The sequence below is a fragment of the Sarcophilus harrisii genome, chromosome 2, assembly GCF_902635505.1.
Source record: "Sarcophilus harrisii chromosome 2, mSarHar1.11, whole genome shotgun sequence".
NCBI lineage: Eukaryota > Metazoa > Chordata > Mammalia > Dasyuromorphia > Dasyuridae > Sarcophilus > Sarcophilus harrisii.
The window spans coordinates 308224057-308236778 of NC_045427.1; the positions used below are offsets into that span (position 1 = coordinate 308224057).

Sequence of the window (12722 nt, forward strand, 5' to 3'; positions counted from 1 at the left end):
CTACTACTACTGCTACTACTATTACTACTACAAGTACAACTACTGCTATTACGACTACTAGTATTACTACTATTACTACTATAAATACAACAACAACTACTACTACTACTACTACTATTACTATTACTACTACTACTATATAGAATCTTTTCTTGAGGCTAGGCCTCCTAACTACAGGCTAAGATTTTTCTTCACTAGACTCATCATTCTCTTTTTCTGCTAGGCTCTATTTCATGGTCCAGGGAAAATGAATCATTGATTTGACAGATGTAGAAGTAGCAATTCCAGTAGAGAGGCCAGAAATGGATTTCTGAACTGTTTTGAATTCTTAGGAGAATAATTTGTTATATAGGTGGTGGTGTTGAGCTGTTTTTCAGTTGCATCTGATTTTTTGTGACCCCATCTAGAGTTTTCTTGGCAAAGATACTGGGGTAGTTTGCCATTTCCATCTCCAGTTCATTTGACAGATAAAGAAACTCAGGTGAACAGGTTAAGTAACTTGCCTATGTAGCTGTTGAGTGTTTGAAGTCAGATTTGAATTCAGGAAGATGCGTTTTCCTGTGGCTTCACACTGTGACCATGTAGTTGTCCCTTATATACGAATAAGAAGAACATAATCTTCATGCAGAGGTCTCTGGACTTGGAGATCTTGCTTCATAGATTAGCTCTGATAACTTATCAGATGTATGACCATAGACAAGTCACTTTGAACTTCTCAAAATCTCAGCTTCCTCATTAAAATGGAGAATAATCTCATCCAAAGTAATTTTATAAACTATGAATTGCTATGTAAATGCCAGTGACTGTTCTATGTAACTTGAGGATATCATGTTGACAACATGATTTTGTCTACTGGGGTCAGGACACAAGGCATCTTTTCTTAGCAATAAGATGGCATAAGAAAGTGGTACAACTACCCCTCATGAGGTCCTTGCTTTGTATGTAAGGCTTGGAAATGGTATCAAATATTGCCAAATGAAGTGACATGAAGGATGATAATTCCTAATTCCTAAATAGTACCTGATACTTTTTGAAGTATTTTCCATTGACATGATACTATTTTACCCATGCAATAATTCAGTGAGGTTGAAGACTATTCAGTCCTTTAACTATTAGTGATTTTTATCAGTGTGGACATTTCTTCTATTGACACAAATTTTGATTCCTCTTTGCCTTAGTAGTTAAAATAATACATTTTTCTGGTCAAAAGAAATCCATCATTTGATGACCAAGTATTTGACTGATGAGACATTGAGTTTATAATTCATCAGCAGGCCCTTACTGAAAGTCTTAGAGGCTTGGCACAAACCTGCCAATTCAATTGGTATAACTTTTGAAATCCCAGAGTCTTCTCCATACTGTGATGGGGCAGTAGAGTAGGACTTACCTGGAGGGAATGTGGGTCAGGATGATATTAGTTTAATTTTAAGATGGGAAAGGAGGCACAATGAGACTGTACATTACACAAGGTTATACAGTGAGTAAACGCTAAAGCCACATTTAGGACATTGGATTATTGACATCTAGTTAACTGATTTTTTTTTTTTTTTTTTTTGCTCCATCATAAGTCATCATCCCATGCCCTTTTAAACCTTGCAAAAAAGTCTGAAAAATATAATTAACACATACCCATTTAATTAATAGATGCAAATAAACTAAGTGAAGGTCATGACAGAGATGCCAGTGTAGCCTTACACTGGCAAGCCAAGTAATGGACTGGATACTGACAGCCAGCAAAATCTGATGCTCATAATACTAAGTAGTTAGGAATACATGCCCCTTCAGTTTATTCATTTGTGAAATGAAAATAATAATGCTAATGAAACTCTCAGGATTGTTTTCAAGGAGTAATTAAATAAATGATCATTAAACCAAGTAAAAAATGCAATGACTATTAGGTAATGAATTTTAAATGATAATAATTTATTATGCTTAAACAACAATAAGTTATTATTAGCAGAATATTAATATTGACCTGATTAAGCAAATAGGAAGTTACTTGTTTTCCTCAAAAAGAATAAAGTTCCAGAATGGCAGGGGGATAAGAGAAATGACATTTTCATGTTTCTAAGAGGATACTTTAAAAAGAACAGTTATGCTTTTTAAAAAAGCTTTAATGAAACCTCTTAGGTGAGTAGAGAGAGAGCTTTGTTGGGCCACCTAAAATTATTTATGACCTTTGATTTAATGAATACCAGAAAAGAGTACATTTCCATGTACAAAGTTGAACAGAGGAGGATCTTATGTGAAAATATCAATATTACGTACGAATTCTTCTTTAAAAAATACATAATAAATTCAACATATTGCTTTCAAAGCTCTCCTAATTGTATGGGATTCCTTCTGAACTTCCTTCATTTTTCTTTGGTGCATTAAAGAAGTGCTTTGATAACATTTTTTCTTATTTGGGCAGCCTTATTAGATATTCTTCTACAAGATTCCTCTTTCATTATAATTCATTGAAAAAACTAATGAAAAATAAGCTTGGTCAAACAAAACATACTTCACATTTACCATTATAAGTGTGTACTTATTGTAGATGTAGATATATAAACATCTATGTAGATTTGACTAAATATGGCTTACAGAGAAGTATCAATAGATATCTCTGAAATCTTACCCACTCTCTCCAAAGGATACTTTAATTTTGCCAATCAGATCATAAAGTTGGTCCACTTTGTTCTTCTCAGTGAAAGGACACCAAACTAGCATTTTATCTACCTGTATTGCCACATGCCTTCTCTTTCTATAGCACCAGCTAAATATTTTTAGGTCAAAGGAATTAATTTTTTTAGATTCAGGATTCTCACCAGATTGCTTAATGGGGAAGGAGTCTCCCACATTATTTCTGAAGACCTGACCTCTTTCTCACCAGATACTGGTTATACAAAGATAGTGAATCACAAAGAAACCCATTTTTTCTGAGACAGTTTCAAATAGGAATCAGACAAATTATATAGATTAGAACATACCAGATAGTACACAGAGTGAACAGGTTCTTACATTCATTCTATGATATGAAAGATCAATCAAAAGAGTGGCTGATCCCATCCAAAGGGAAAGACCTAGGAACCTCTAGTGTAACTAGTAAACTAGAACTAGGGGATGTATTGACTCCTTTACATGTCAACTTCTTCCCAGAGTCTCTTTTCTTCCTGAGACTTCTCTTATAAGAGAGCCTAGAATTGTATTTATCCTCTTTTAAAATCAGAAGCTGAAAAAAGAATCTTTCTCTTTCCAAGCTCTCATAATTCTGTCCAGATGCAAGTACAGAGCACTGAGTCATTGTTCTTTCTATCAATGAGGACAGTTTTGTTCAAATGCTTAGATTTGAACCCTGAGATACAATATATTAAAAATATATGCCTAATTATAAACTCCAAGTCTATCACCTCACTGTCAGCCAGTGGATAGAAGCCTTATCATTGGTTCATTGGAATTGTAATATTGCATTGATCAAATCTCATCTTGCTAAGTTGTTTTTCTTCACACTGTTATTATTAATGAATAAACTTCTAATTCTGCCTATTTTACTCTATATAGATTTATTCAAATTTTGCCATGTTTTCCTGAAACTCTTTCATCCTTTCTTATAATGTATTGTTCTATTATATCAACATAGCATAATTAGTTCAGACATTTCTCAACTGATGGCCATCCCCTTTCTTTCCAGTTCTTTGCTAAACAAAAAGTGCTATTATATAATAATATCTAGATACTGATTTGTGCAAATAATGAATTCCATAAAATGGTCATATGTATTCAAATTTTCAGTATTCAAAGTTATGATTATGTAAAACATGACACTTGTTTTTAGCCTAGTCGAAATATTCACTGTGAATTCTTATAATGACTTAGGGGTTTCTTTATATACTTATTAGGATCTGGTTGTATTTCTGTACATATGGAACTTTCCCCTCTTTTTTTGATCTCTCTGACATTGAATAGTGAAGATAGTTTGTTTAAAGGGGGTGCACAGTTGAATTCAAACTGCTTCCAGGATGGCTGACCCAATTAATAATTCCACCAATGGTGCACCATTATCTATCTTTCTTCAGCTCCTCCAACAATAGTTTTCTTTTTCTTTTCTACCATTCTTGCCAATCTTGTAGATATGAAGTAGAATCTGAGAGTTGTTTTAAAGTTAAATATTTTAATTATTAGTGATTTCAGTTTTTAAAAATATGGCTATTGATAACTTGGATTTCTTTAAAGTCAACTTTTTTTAAAAGATTTTTTTTTCTTGGGAAAAAGCTAAAGTGTGAGATTTTGGAATGTTTAGTTAGATTAGATTAGAAGTTGATGATGTTGAGAAAAGATCCATATAGTCAAGTTGCCAAATCCATGAACAACACTTCTGTCTTCAGATATCGCTACGTTAACTTTCATTTAAAGTGTTTACGTCATAATAATAATTATTAAAAAATCTGATTGGTTGAACTCTTCTTCCCTTCTCTTTTCTCTTTCTCCCCTCTTTTCTTTGCTGTTAACTCTTTAAATATTCCCACTCTTTTTCTATAATTTCAGAGGGTTCTGGAAAATGATGAAAATGTAGAAGAAGTGAATGAAGAGGAAGATTTAGAAGAAGATACTCCTAAACGAAAGAACAGGACCAGAGGACGGGTAAGTTAGAGGCTCTCAATAGGAAGAAAGGAAGGTACAGAAAATACTCCATAAGATCATGGACCTAGAACTTCAAGGAACCTGAGGGGCCACCTAGTCTACCTTATTCGTTTTCTATCTGAGGGAGCAATCTCAGAAGTTAAGTTACTTGCTTAAGATTGTATAGATAGTAGGTGTCAGAGGCAGGATTAGAACTCAGTTTTCTGACTCCAGAGTCAGTGTTTTTCCTACTACCTCAGAAAGGACTTTGATCCTCATGTCATGCAGGAAAAGCTCAACTTTTGCCTCAACTTTTATCAGAGAGGATAATCAGAAAACATTCAGCAAAGGGTACTCCAAAGAGGAGAATAAGCCTTGAATGTTAGTCAAGTGAGTAAGTGGGGGCAGCAGGAGAAGGTTTTCTGTTCTCTTCTGTATGGTTCCCATACGTGGAACAATATTCCACAGAAACATAGAGGCCACAAATGAACATTACTTTGGGTCTGAGTCCTCAGGCATTCCTAGGGCTGTATGTCAGCTCAGGTGTGAAGATATGAAAGCTTTAGTGCTTTACAGAGTTGGTTTACTGAGAGTCAATTGTGGTTTACTGGGAAGAATATTGGACTTGGATATAGGTTTGAATATAGGCTCCAACATTTGCTAGCTGTGTGACTGTGGAGAGGAAATAAGTAAAGAAGGAAAGGAGGAAGAAAGAAGAAAGGAGAGAAACGAAAGAGGGAAGAAGTGAGGAAGAAAAAAGGAAAGAAAGGAGGGGGAAGAAAATAGGGAAGGAAGAAGGAAGGAAGGAGAAATGGAGGAAAGGAGAAAAGGAAGGAAGGAGGGAAAGAAAGAAGGAAATAAGCATTTAATGAGTCCCTACTATGTAATTGATACTGTGCTAAGCACTTTACAGATGGTATTTCATTTGATCTTCACAATAACCGTAGGAGGTAGATGCCAGCTTTACTGCCATTTTACAGTTGAGGAAACTGAAGCAAATAGAGGTTAAAGGATTAAATGAGTTAGGAAGTGTCTGAGTTTAGATTTGAACTCGGGTCTTCCTGACTCTAGGACTTGTGGACAAATCATTTAAATTCTCTGAACTTTTCTTATCTATAAAGTGGAGACATTAATGTTTTCCCAAGAGTTTCATGGAGGAATTGATAGAGTGGGAGTCAGGAAGAACAGTGTTACATTTGAAAACAAAGGTAAACTGAGAGATAAATTTTTGAGCATGATCAATTTATTAGTTAGACTAGTAATAATTAGCAAATTGGGTCAATGATCCCTTTCAATGACCAAAAGACTACAAGGTTTGGCTTACTAGCCTTCATATAGTTTTGGAAAATAGAAGAGAACAAAGAACAGAGTTGGGTAAGTGGGGAAGACAATTTAATTGGTTACACGATAGTATCATGAGAACAACAAGATTGCTTATGTCAAGGAAAAATGGGTTAGTCCCCATGTAGGGCTAATAATCACTCCTCTCTGAAATTTAAGGAATTTTAATTGTTTTAAGGAATCCATGCAATTTATACTCTTTGCACGGGGATCAAAACTATCAGATTTGTTGTGTCTTTGCAAGCAATATAAATCTCCTAATTCTGAATAATTGAGGACAGATGACATATTTTGGGGGGATGATACTAAATTAATTTGTGGGACTTAAAGATAACAAACAGATGTCCTGAAAATTTCCCAGGTATTGAAGATAATACAGATAATAATTTCCCCCATTAATAATTTAAGCTAATTTAGAGGGAAAACAAAATTCCTGAGTTCAACTCAAAGACATAGAAAGGGGACTTAAGCAGAAACAGAATCAATTACAAGGCAAAAGAATATATTGTATAGAATAATTTACAGAATAGAATTAATTTAAATTTCTTAACTGGGTTCAAATGCTATGTCTGATTTTTTTAAACTTGTTTTGTGATTAGGTGAGGCATTTCATCTCCTATATGATTTTGGTAATAACTTAGGATTATGGTATTTTCTCATCTATGAGTTGTGATCAGTGCTGGTTGGGACAATTTGTTTTATTGATGAAATCATAGATTCTTTGACTATTTGGGTAATATCTGCACCATACCACAGGTTTCTTCTACAAACCATGCTTGATAAATTTTGTTGTTATTGTTAAGTCATTTTTCAATCATGTCTGACTCTCATGGCCCCATTTAGGGGTTTCTTGGCAAAGACTAGTGGTTTGCCATTTCCTTCTCCAGTTCATTTTACAGATGAGAAATTGAGGCATGCAGGGTTAAGTAATTTGCTTGGGATCACACAACTAGTACATGTCTGCCTTCATCTCTGACCTTAGAAAGATGAGTCTTCTACCTGCCAACTAGGGGAGGAGATAGGGGCATGGGGAGAAGGAGGGGAAAATTTGGGACAAAAAGTTTTACAAGGGTCAGTGTTGAAAAATTACCCATGCATATGTTTTGTAAATAAAAAGCTTTAATAAAAAATAAAATAAAATAAAATAAAAAAAGAAAGATGAGTCTTCTCTTCTACATTCCCAATACTCTTTCCGCAGTGCGATCTGTCTGCCTTGGGGAATTTTAGAGCACTACATAAATGTGAGACATTCTATATTATTATAATAATATATTATGTTATTATTATAATTAATATTACTATATTATTATTATATATTTGCATTTTTGTTCCTTTTCTATTACTTAGCACCTTAGAGACCCTGGAGAAGTTAGTCTTCCTGTGCCTCAGTTTCTCAATTTGTAAATTGGAAATCATTCCTTTCTTATATTCTGTGATTTCTATGAAGACAAAAGAAGACAATGATTTCCAAATGCTTCACATATGCAAGGTGATATTATATGTCCTGTGACTAGAGAACTTGGGAATTGGGGTCAGAGAACTATATATGCTTCAGATAAGCTGCCTGAGGCCTGGCATATGGAAGCATATGGAGGTGGAATACAAACTATTTACCATTTGGTGGTTAGGTGGAATGTTTGTTTATGATATGGAGAATACTCAGAGGTTTGGAAGGGGAAGCAGGTAAATTATGTCACTTTACCTTTGCTTATATTGTTTGACTTTCTTGCCCTTAGTCATAGACTCATTAAGGAGGAAGGGACTTTTGGGAGATCATCTCTTTCATCCTGTTTTCCCTGCTCTAGTTCTCTATAATTGGTTGATCTGCTCTGTCTCATTGTGTTCTGATAATATGTAAAGTATTGTTAAAAATATTGAAAATATTTTTAAAAATTCAATTTATGTTTATTGAGTACCTGCTGTTTGCCAGGATTCATGCTAGGTTGGTGTTTTGTCCTTCCAGTTTGGAGAGGATTATGACATTAGGGAGGTGATGCCATGATATACAAATGAATTGGATTTAGTGCCAGGGCACCTGCCTCACTTTCTCCTTGAGAGCCATCTGTGTCCAGTGGCCTGATAGAGATCAGGATGACTGGAGATGGCCCTGGATGCAGTGGAAAACTGGTCTTTTTATTTTTTTAAAAATTTCTTTCTTTCTTTCTTTCTTTCTTTCTTTCTTTCTTTCTTTCTTTCTTTCTTTTATTTAATAGCCTTTTATTTACAGATTATATGTATAGGTAATTTTACAGCATTCACAATTGCCAAACCTCTTGTTCCAATTTTTCACCTCTTACCCCCACCCCCTCCCCAGATGGCAGGATGACCAGTAGATGTTAAATATATTAAAATATAAATTAGATACACAATAAGTATACATGACCAAACTGTTATTTTGCTGTACAAAAAGAATCAGACTCTGAAATATTGTACAATTAACTTGTGAAGGAAATAAAAAATGCAGGTGGGCAAAAATATAGGGATTGGGAATTCAATGTAATGGTTTTTAGTCATCTCCCAGAGTTCTTTCTCTGGGCATAGCTGGTTCAGTTCATTACTGCTCCATTGGAAATGATTTGGTTGATCTCATTGCTGAGGATGGCCAGGTCCATCAGAACTGGTCATCATATAGTATTGTTATTGAAGTATATAATGATCTCCTGGTCCTGCTCGTTTCACTCAGCATCAGTTCATGTAAGTCTCTCCAGGCCTTTCTGAAATCATCCTGTTGGTCATTTCTTACAGAACAATAATATTCCATAATATTCATATACCACAATTTATTCAGCCATTCTCCAACTGATGGGCATCCACTCAGTTTCCAGTTTCTAGCCACTACAAAGAGGGCTGCCACAAACATTCATGCACATACAGGTCCCTTTCCCTTCTTTATGCTCTCTTTGGGATATAAGCCCAGTAGTAACACTGCTGGATCAAAGGGTATGCACAAAAACTGGTCTTTTTAAGCTAAGGTATTTAACTGTCTCCATTTGACTGAGACCACACCCATTCAGTGATTAAGGTTGGGTAGTAATGGAGGCAAAGAATGGCTTCTGGCAATCCTTAACTACAAAGGAAGGACCTCATGAGGGGTAGTTGTACCACTTTCCCATGACACCTTATTGCTAAAAAAAAAGATGCCTTGTGTCCTGACCCCGGTAGACAAAAATCATCAATTTACATAGAACAGTAACTGGCATTTATATGGCAATTTAATTTATAAAGTTTATAAAATGACTGTGGATGAGGTTATTCTCCATTTTAAAGATGAGGAAGTTGAGATTTTGAGAGGTGACTTGCCTATGGTCACACATCTGGTAAATTATCAGAACTGATCTATGAAGCAAGATCTTTAAGTCCAGGGATCTTTGCATGAAGATTATGTTCTTCTTACATATGTTAGGAACAACTATATGGTATAGCAGGATATAGTGTGAAGGAAAAGTGAAGAAATAAATGTGGGAGGGGAAGACCCTCAGGGTCCCTGCCTTCAAAGAGCTTAACTTCTGTTGGAGAAAAACAACAGATAATGAAATTTAAGATGCAAAGTAATTTCAGGAAAGTGGGGTAGGAGGCAAAAGCACTAATAACTGGGGGGTGGGATTAGAAAAGACATTTAAACTAAACCTTAAATGGCACCAGGGATTTCTTGCAGGTAGTTTGGTTGGATGTAGTGATGGGGGGAGAGAAATAGGATAAGGAGACTAGTGCAGTACACTAGGAGTGTGTATTGATTAAGCATTGATTAAGAGCTTACTGTGTGCCTGCTACTAGGCTAAATGCTAAGAATTCTGATATGGTTATCCTTCCCATATCATGATTTTCCCCATCATGGTTTTGATATATTGTGGATTGGTATAAAAAATTAAATGGGAATTTTTTATTTCCATTTTTTGGGAGTTTTGCAGAAGCTTCAAATGACTTGCAAAGGCTAGCAGATGACAGAAAAAGTTTAGAAATTCAGAAATGCTTAAAATATATGTATAGTATTGAAAAATATAAATCTATTTTACCTTTTTATACCACGTTTTACAATAAGATATTGTAAACACTCCACAAAAGACAGAGAAAAAATTCAGATTCTTTGGTGTGAAAAGATGGTCATAAATTTTATGCAGATTTTCCAGATTGGGGCTACCATGCCCCTAATCCCCCAAAGTGTGGGAGAAATAACTACAAAAAATAAGATAGTCCCTTCTCTTAGGGGTCTTATATTCTAATGGGAAAGAGAACATGGAAAAGATAGAGGACTGGTATCATGATACGGTGAGGAAATGGCTGGGAAGTGATGTAGAGAATTGATTCTGAAATAAATAAGGTGAAAGATCATCCATTAGGTCTAAGGTAGTTTCAGGATCTGAAACCAAGGAGATCTTTATAGATCTTGAGGAAGGAACTGACAGGTCAGTGATGTTTAGGGACAAGGAAACTGATGAAGGGGGTATTATATCTTTGTGCATATGAGGTGCTGGTCTAGGATTGCAGCAGTGGGGAGTGGAGAGAAAGGAACAAATCCAAAAACCATTGCAAAGGGAAAAAATAGAGACTGGTTGGATGGAGGTGGTAAAAGAGAGTCAAGAATCAAAGATGACTTAGTGAGCAAATATTTATCTGGAAGGGTTGGTGGTACCAATGACATAATTTCCTTACAGAATATTATCATGTGCTCCCGGTGCCCTATCCACATTTTGCTGATAAGGAAATGAGCACAGGGAGAGGAAGCATTTGTAAAATTACACAAGTTGTTAAATATCAGGATTAGAAATAAAACTCTTTCTTTGCTAAGCCCTTTCTTGAGTTCTTTCTTAACACTGTATTTTTTCCTCTGAATTGTTTCTGTTATTATGCTTGACTATTTTCACCTGTTCAGAGGCTATTGTGACAGACTTCTGGAGTGAGCCATGTACCATGTGGCACTGAAGTAATTGCAGCATCATTGTGTTTATTTTTACTGTTGTTAACAGTATTGATAATAGTGATGTAATAGTGACTCTTTGCACTGATTTTTCAGAGCTGATGTGAGGCTCAAATAAGATATTTGTAAAGCACAGCACAGTAATTGGCATATAGTAAGCATTTAACAAGTGCTTGGCTCTCTCCCTCCTCCTTTTCCACTTCTTTTTTCTCTCCTTTCTCTTCCCCTCCTCTTCTCTCTCCTCCCCTCCTCTTTCCTTCCCTTCCCTCCTTTCCCCTTTCCTCCCCTCCTCTTCCCTTCCCTCCCCTCCTCTCTCCTCCTCTTTCCTTCTCTCCCTTCCTCTCCCCCCTCTCCTCTCCCCTCCTCTCCTTCTTCCCTCTTTCTCCCCTCCTCTCCTCTCCTTCTCCCCACCTTCCCCCCTGCTTTCCTCTTCTTTTCCCTTCCTTCTCCTTTCCTCTCCTCTCCTTTCTTTTCCTCTCCTTCCCATTAGGAATTAATTTCCATTTGTAGGGAATCTTACATCTCACAAAGCGCTTTCATATACATTATGTCTGTGGAATAGGAAAAACTAGCACCTCCATTTAATATATAGGGCCATTGAAGCTCAGAGAGGTTGGGTGTGTCCTAAGATCACACAAATGGGAGAGCTGGCACTGCTGATTCCTTGCAACCCTGGATCTTTCTGGTCTTGGAAGGAAACACAATATATCTTGAGAGCTCTTTATTATTTTAAAAATGATTACTGGGCTCTTTTGTTTTTAGTTATCTTAATTTCAAAATAAATCCCTTTTCTCTCTACCATCCAGTGATAAAGAAAAAAAAAGGGGGGGGGGTAACAGCTTACCAAAAATAACCAACACATTGACCAAATATGACAATAAATGCAATATTTTATACCCATATCCTCCCTAAATCCCTTTGCAAAGAAGACAAGGAAATAGATTTTCTCAGTCCTTTTCTGGGGTCAATTTTAGTTTATTTAAGCAGCAAATCCTGTAAAGAAAAGAGCATGAAACTTGGACTTAGGAAGACATGAATTCAAATCCTGCCTAAAGACATTAGCTCTGTGACTCTGGGTAAATCAGTTTCATCTTTCTGTGCCTCAGTTTCCTCATCTGTAAAATTTATTTTATTTTATTGTATTTTTGGTGAGACAGTTGAGGTCAAGTTGCTTGCTTAGGGACCCAGCTAGTAAGTATTAATTGTCTGAGGTTAGATTTGAACTCAAGTTCTTTTCCTGACTTCAGGGCTGGTATTTTATCCACTGCCCCATTTAGTTGTGGCCCCCTCACCCATTTGTAAAATTAAAACGTTGAATTAGATGATTGCTAAGGTCCCTTCTAGTTAAAAATCCTATGTTCCTACAGAGTTTTGTTTCTTTTCTTTCTTATTTTTTTATTTACATTTTTTAAGCCATTGTGTACATTATTTCCTAGTTCTGCTTATCTCTATCAGTTCATATGCCTATCCATGCTCCCCTGAATATTTCATATCCATCATTTCTCATGGTATTTTATTACTTTATGCACCAAAATTTGTTTAGTGGTCACTTAGTTGATGAGTTCTGTCATTATTATTATTACCTAGTTCATTATTATCTTCATAAGCATTGCTGTGAATATTCTTGGCAAATATGGGCTTTTTTCTCTCTTTCACTTCCTTTAGATCAAAGACAAGGAATATTTTAGTATAATTCTAAATTGTTTTTCAGAATGATTAAACCAATTCATATCTTTGCCAGCCATATCAGCTAACTTACCTATTTTTCCATAATTTGTCATCTTTGACAATAATTAGCTAGGTATAAGGCAAAGTCTCTCTTTAAGGGAGATGGTAGAAGGGAGCAAGTCTGTCCCTTTTTGTG

The 12722-nt window shown here is 35.6% G+C and overlaps 1 protein-coding gene across 5 annotated transcripts in view; it reads left to right on the forward strand.

Moving 5' to 3' along the window:
• Positions 1–12722, forward strand: part of DPF3 (double PHD fingers 3) — a 330115-nt gene that overhangs the window by 249913 nt on the left and 67480 nt on the right. For all 5 annotated transcript variants that reach the window (XM_031952579.1, XM_031952578.1, XM_031952581.1 and 2 more), the window contains exon 5: positions 4528–4623. In XM_031952579.1, coding sequence (XP_031808439.1) covers positions 4528–4623 — 96 coding nt within the window. The remainder of the gene's footprint in view (positions 1–4527; positions 4624–12722) is intronic.